This window comes from Echinops telfairi, unplaced genomic scaffold, assembly GCF_000313985.2.
Source record: "Echinops telfairi isolate 266 unplaced genomic scaffold, ASM31398v2 ScPeMD7_7421;HRSCAF=8459, whole genome shotgun sequence".
Classification (NCBI taxonomy): domain Eukaryota; kingdom Metazoa; phylum Chordata; class Mammalia; order Afrosoricida; family Tenrecidae; genus Echinops; species Echinops telfairi.
This window is the reverse complement of record NW_022111321.1, coordinates 17,290,994-17,297,942: the sequence shown is the minus strand read 5'-3', so window position 1 is coordinate 17,297,942 and position 6,949 is coordinate 17,290,994. Positions and strand designations below refer to the sequence as shown.

At 44.4% G+C, this 6,949-nt stretch overlaps 1 protein-coding gene across 1 annotated transcript in view; it reads right to left on the bottom strand.

The window, feature by feature from the left end:
- ACAT1 (acetyl-CoA acetyltransferase 1) overlaps positions 1-101 on the bottom strand; it is a 19,900-nt gene extending 19,799 nt beyond the window's left edge. The window contains exon 1 of the mRNA XM_045297759.1: positions 1-101. Within this exon, the coding sequence (XP_045153694.1) occupies positions 1-64 (64 nt within the window). The 5' untranslated portion in view covers positions 65-101.
- Between the last annotated feature and the right edge of the window lie 6,848 nt (positions 102-6,949).

The following is a 6,949-nucleotide window of genomic DNA, read 5'->3' as shown; positions in this document are numbered from 1 at the left end:
GGCTCCGCAGCAGGGGGCTGCGCCCGCGGGCGCCACCGCGCAGAAGGACCGTCAGCACTGCCATGGCCGCGGTGGTTTCAAGGGCGGACTCGTTGACGTCTGCGCGGCTCCCCTGCCTCGCTCCCCGACCTGTAACTCAGCATCCCAAAGCCCCGCCCTCCCCGCGACTCCTCCAATCGGCGCCTCGGCCCTCCCTCGACGGTCGGCGGCTATTGGCCGACCCGGGCGTAGTTGGCAGATGACTGACACTTCCCGAAGTTCCGAACAGACGTGCACCAGCACCTGGTTCTCCTTTCCAACATGCCTGGCGTTATGTGGCCCCTGGAGGTACACGGAGCCCTTTCCTCTCACTAAACCTCCATCTCTCGCTTAGGTGCCCATCCACCACGCACAGAGGAAACTTATGAAAATATGTTGAGGCATTCTAATTAGCTTCTGGTTGTTTTATTCGGTTCTTTAGCCTGTATAGCAATGTATTATTAATTCACACTCCTGTAACTCAACTGTGCGGCTCTCTCTTGGGATTTCGCATGTGGGTACAGTCAGATGGTGGCTGAGGCTACAGTTATCTGAATGCTGGGCTGGGCATTTAAGATGACTTGTTCACACAGGAGCCTGATGCCTTGCCTGGGATGACTGGGATCCCTGGGGACTGCCCCGTAGTCAGTCTCTGTCTCTCAGTCTCTCTCTCTGTTTCTCTGTCTCTGTCTCTCTCAATTCAGTCTCTCTGAATGACTATCTTCAGCTTCCTCACCACATGGTGTTCCCAAAGTCATTAGATTTCTACATTCCCCCAGAGCAAGTGTTCCATGAGTCTTAAGCACAAGTCACAGTTTCTTGTGACCTAACCTTGGAAATCACACGCTATCACCTTTATCATGTCCTGTAGTTCAAACACAAGTCACAGAGCCAAAGTACATTCAAGGCATTTACACTCGGGTCGTTTTGGGGGACTAGTCTCGCCATATTGAAGAAGAAAGGTGGTGTAATAGACCTCTGTATTGGGAACCAGAAGACCTAGGTCCTAGGCCTTGCTCTGATGGTCACTCTTGGGCAAGTCTCTTTAGCTTCCTGGTCCTCAATTGTCCAGGCTATGAAAGACAGAATTCGATTAGATGATCTAGATTCCATAGGGTTCTCATGGCCCTCATAGGCCTGGGGTGCTTTCTGCCAAGTACAAAGCTGGCCCTGTTTTCCAGCATGAGCCTCTGCTTAGCTTCTGGTATATGATGAAAATTTGCAGCATATGCAGAGGAGACATATTACTAGGTAGATTCATTGAACAGTGTGAAAGAATTATATCAGTATTCAGAGTCCCTGCATAGCACACATGGTTAAGGACTTGATACTAAGAGAAAGGTTCATCGTTCAAAACATGCTTGAGGTACCTCAGAAGGAAGGCCTGGTGATCTTCTTCCCAAAGGTCCGAGGTTTGAAACCTTATGGAGCAGATTACTCTGCACATGTGGGGGTCGCTGTGAATGGGAGTCAACTGGAGCGTAACCAACAACAACACAGCCAAATGACCACCCTGCGCAAATGCCATCATCAGCTGGGGAACGAATGCAGCATTGAAAGAGTTAACTGTTTTGGCGCTTATTGGAGAGAAAGCTAGGGTCATATTGACTATGGTTATTCTCTTATCTGGGGCCCCATTACTTAACGCCAGGAGCCCTGGAGTCACCGTGGCTAAGTATTGGGCTGCTAACTGCAAGGTCAACAGTCGGAAACCCCAAGCCTCTCCAGTCCGGAAAGAACTGTCATGTGCATGCAGAGGACCTCTCTTGCTGAGTCTGTCCTAGCCCGAGCCCAAATCTGCTCAGACTCGAGTGACTTCCACAGCTGTGGAAAAGAAACCATTACAATGGCTAGCAGCACACAAAAATGTTGTGTATATGTCAAAAGTTTTCATGTCTTTCATTTATCAATGGAAAGTTGGAATTTTTTGGGTTTTTTTGTATTAATAGAACTCCAAAAATATAGCATAAGTTTGGGAGAAGCCCAAGCTAATGATTAGACTAGGAAATGAAATATAAACGCTGGCTGGTTATACTTATGAGCACACCTATTTTAAGGAGCCCTGGTGGTGCAGTGGTTAGGAGTTCAGCTGCTAACTGAATGGTTCGTGGTTCAAACCTACCAGCGGCTCCGTGGGAGAGAAGACCTGGTATCTTCTGCTGTAAAGATTCCCACCTAGGAAGCCCACAGTGTCCCTCTGTCCCACGGGGTCCCTGTGAGTTACAATCAACCTACAGTCACACTGCAGCAATATAATCCCTACTAGGACCCTTCTTGTACTATTTTATTTTAATCCTCCCAAGAGCCCAAATGGTCTAGGGATATTATCTGTGTGTCTCACAGACAAGGAAACTCAGATGTGTAGAAGTTTCATAATCTGCCCCAGGGCACAGCGTGAGGAAGTGTCAGAACTGCTTTTTCAAGCCAGGCAGTTAGGAGCGGTAGGCTCTTCACCACCATGCTTCCTTCTCTTAGGAGACACCTGCCGGAGAACCTCTGACTGAGTGATTGTGCCATCAAAGGCCTCAGCTTTGAAATATTGCTACTGTTTGGGGCAGAGAGACAGCAGCTAGAGAAGTTCCTTTGGAGAACCGCAGCAACTTTACTTCCAGTACTGCAGCAGACAAACTTGCTCTTCAAAAGTAATGTCATCAACAACCAACCCAGAGCACTTTCATCACAGATGTGAGCTGTCGGCCAACTGGGGCTGGGCATTTCATTTAAGAATCTAGTACTGTCCTGATGGATTTTGGAGCTCTCCTTAAATCTAACCTCAGTACAAGAACAGTTTGTTCTAATAATGTGGCACTGTGTGATACTCACCTTCCCAACATGATCGCTGAAGACAAAGTGGGTACATAAGCAAATGTGGTGAAGAAAGCTGATGGTACCCAGCTATCAAAAGATATAGTGTCTGGGGTCTTAAAGGCTTGAAGAGAAACAAGAGGTCATCTAGCTGAGAAGCAATAAAGCCCACATGGAAGACGCACACCAGCCTGTGTGATCAAGAGGTGTCAATAGGATCAGGTATCAGGCATCAAAGATCCAGAACAAAACATCATATCATTGTGAATGGGGGGAGTGCAGGTGGAGACCCAAAGCCCATCTGTAGGCAACTGAAAATCCCCTTACAGAAGGGTCACAAGAAAGAGACAAGCCAATTAGGGTGCAGTATAGCACCAATGAAACATACACCTTTCTGATAGTTCTTTAATGCTTTCTCCCCCTACTATCATGACTCCCTACCTTATAAATCTGGTTAGATCAGAGGATGTACACGGGTACAGATAAGAGCTGGAAATATAGGGAATCCAGGACAGATAAACCCCTCAGGACCAATATTGAGAGTAGCCATACCAGGAGGAGAAGGGGCAGTTGATGGGAGATAGGGGGAGCCGATCACAATGATCTACATAACCCCCTCCCAGGGGGGTGGACAACAGAAAAGTGGGTGAAGGGAGGCATCAATCAGTGCAAGACATGAAAAAATAATTATTATAAATTATCAAGGGTTCATGAGGGGGAAGTGGGGAAGGAAGGGGAAAAATGAGAAGCTGATACCAAGGCTCAAGTAGAAAGAAAATGTTTTGAGAATGATGGTGACAACATTGTGCAAATGTGCTTGACACAATGGATGGATGGATGGAGGAATTATGATAAGAATTGTACCAAAAATAAGAAAAAAAGTTGTACAAGCCCCCAATAAAATGATAAAAATAAAAGGCATAGCATCTAGGGTCTTAAAGGCTTGAAGTTAAACAAGCGGCCACTAGCAGGGAAGCAATAAAGCCCACATGGAAGAAGCACACCAGCCTGTATGATCATGAAGTACTGATGGGAATAGGTATCAGAAGTTCAAAAACAAGTAATCAAATTGACGTGAAGGAGCATAGACAAAGTGGAGACCCAAAACCCACCTGAAAGATAATACGCCAGTCTCTCACAGAAGGGCCACATGGAAGGGATGATATATCCAGGGTGCAGTATAGCACTGATGAAACACATAATTATCTTCTAGTTCTTTAATATCTCCTCCCCTTACTATTATGGTGTTAGTTTTACCTCATTAATCTTGTTAGACTTGGGTAGGTTCATTTGTATAATTAAGGTCATTTGATGCATGAAATCCAAGATAGATAAATCCTGCAGAAATAGTAATGGGAGTAATGATTCCTTAAGGGTATGGGAAAAGGTGGGGGTAGGGGAGAACCAGTAGCAATGATGACTGTATAACCCCAACTTAAGGGGAACGGGAATGAATAACAGAATTGTAAGTGAGCCAATACATTGGATGGTGTAAGATATGGCAAAAAAGAAAAATATATATATAATAATAAGAGTTCCTGTTGGGGTAGCGAGGGAGGAAAGGGATAAGGGGAGCTGATGTCAAAGAGTTCAAGAAGAAAGAAAATATTTTGAAACTGATGGGGCAGCAATTGTACAATTATGGCGATCTAATTGAATTATGGATTGTTATAATATCTGCAAGAGATCCCAATAAAATGATCTTTTTTTAAATCGAGTGCTGTCCTTGGAGAACCTACCGGCCTTCTTAGAGTGTTCCTGGACTTTGCCCCGCATCTGGAGGTGAAGCCGAGCTAGCTGCTCTTCTCGTCCCATCCTGTCTTCTCCCTTTGCCCCTTGCATAAGCACCTAGACCTAGGCTACCCAAAGTCCAGCCCCAGGGCATTTCCCAGCACAGGGCTCCACTGGTGGTCAGTGCCCTTGTGTCAGAGTCTTTTTCTGAGTAACCCAAGCCTTCTTTCACTCCTGCCAGATCTCCAGAGTTCATGGAGAGGGGCGGCCCACTGCCTGCAGAAGGTCAGCCGCAGAGGAGCCACTGGGTGTTTTCCTGTCAGCAATTCTAGTATTTGGTGGCCAGCATCGGGTTGAACACCTAGCTTACCTCCTGAGGCCCAGGATCTAATTGTTAGAAACAGCTCCCTATACTAAATGAAACCTGCCTATTGGACCTTTTTCTGTTCCCTGGAATTTCACAGAACAACCATTTGCCCTCCTTCTAAAACTAGAGAATAAAAATTTGGTTTTAGTATAGAGAAAGGGAATTCGGTATCAGATATGCAATTTTCAATAGTAGAAAGAACAAAAAATGCGGTTACATAGGTAGATCTGGAGGGTTATAAGTGCATAGCAAAGCACATGCAAGTAAATCCACATGAATGTATAACGTGTCTGTGGTCATATGCAGATACATGTTTGTATATGTATATACTACAGTACCAGTTCAGATATGCTTGGGTTTATATCAAACAAAATGTATTTAGATATGTCTCTGTGATCAATGGAATGGCTGCAGACTAGTCCTCTCAGTAATACACTTGTCTTAAGAGCCCTGGTGGCGCTGTTTGGGAAGATTTGGACTGTTAAGAACAAGGTCTATGGTTCAAAGCCACCAGCTGCTCCACAGGAGAAAGATGAGATTAACTCTTCCCGAAAAAATTTATTGCCTCAGAAATTCTATATAGGGTCACTATGACTTGGAATCAACTCAATGGCAGTGGGTTGGGTTTGGATACTCTTATTAGGGTGCCTTCAAAGTGTTATGGCACAAAAAAAGATTTCGTGATCGGGACTAATATCAAACATTTTACAAATCCCAATTGGACATTTTCCTAAGAAACTTTGCAACAAATTTATAAGAATGTGACCCCGCCTAAATCAACAGTTTTTAAATGGATCAAGGGCTTTAGGGAAGGACAGGAAGACCTCAAAAATGAGCCAAGAGAAGGAAGAGCAAGACAGCATCACCCAGAGGGACCAGTTACACGGACTTCCTAGACAGCCCAACGCCCGAGATTAAGTTTACTGGGCTCAAAGGCTTGGGACAAGTTTCAGGGTACAACAGAGCAATTAATCACAAAGATAATATTCTATATCCCCCTTGGATGAGTAGTGTCCGGCCATCTAAGACGCAATTATTGGTCTCTACCTCTAGTGAGTAAAAGAGAAAAAGTGAGCTCAAAGACCAGAGAAACCCATGAGATTGACAGGGTTTGTTCCCTCTCAGACCAGAAGAGTGGCACAGCACCCAGCTGCTGCTGCCAATCATTCTATCCAAAGACACACGAGACGACCCTGGAGAGAAGACAAGAAAAATGTAGAACAAAAGTCAAATTCCTAAAAAAAACGCCAGACCTACTAACCTGATGGAAACTAGAGGAATCTCAGAGATGTTGCAATGTGGATTTTAGCTACGTCTGGGTCACGTGTCAGTCAAAAACAGAGGTTGTCTTATAAAATAAGTCAATCATACTCTGTATAATATACTCCCTTCATAAGGAACTAGCTAAGATTGAATGGTCAACATTTATTCAAAAACAAAGGTGAAAAGACAAAGAGGAAGCTTCATCAGTGGAAACAGAATGGAAATGATGAAAATGCGATCACATGGTAGTCATTGTAACCAATGGCACACAGCTATTTGTATAAAAGTGTTCTGTGTCGAGGTTCGCCTAAGACACAATAAAATATTTTTTAAAATAACCTGAGACTTTGAAAATTCAAGAATTTTTTAAAAATAGGCAAATCCATGGTAGCCAGAAAAATTATAGCACCCTAAGTGGTCCATATTTGAGTCCACTTAGACCTCTTAAAAATACAAAGTATATGCACCCGATCTGATCCCACCACACCGAGGCAAAGCACTAAGGGGAATAGAGCAACCAAGTCCCCAGGGAACACCAAAAATAGACTTTGGGTCCAGGGTTTGGCACCCCCTCAGACTCAACAGAAAACCCTCCTAAAGGCCAACAAATAGTCCTTGAACTAAATACAGGCTTCTCTTTGTTGTTGTTTCGTCATTGGCTTTTTGTTGTTGATGTTTTGTTTTATTTTGTTGCTTTGTTTTGCTGTCTTGTTTTTGTGCATGCTATTATCTCTGCAGGTCTGTCTAAATAAGATAGGCTGGATG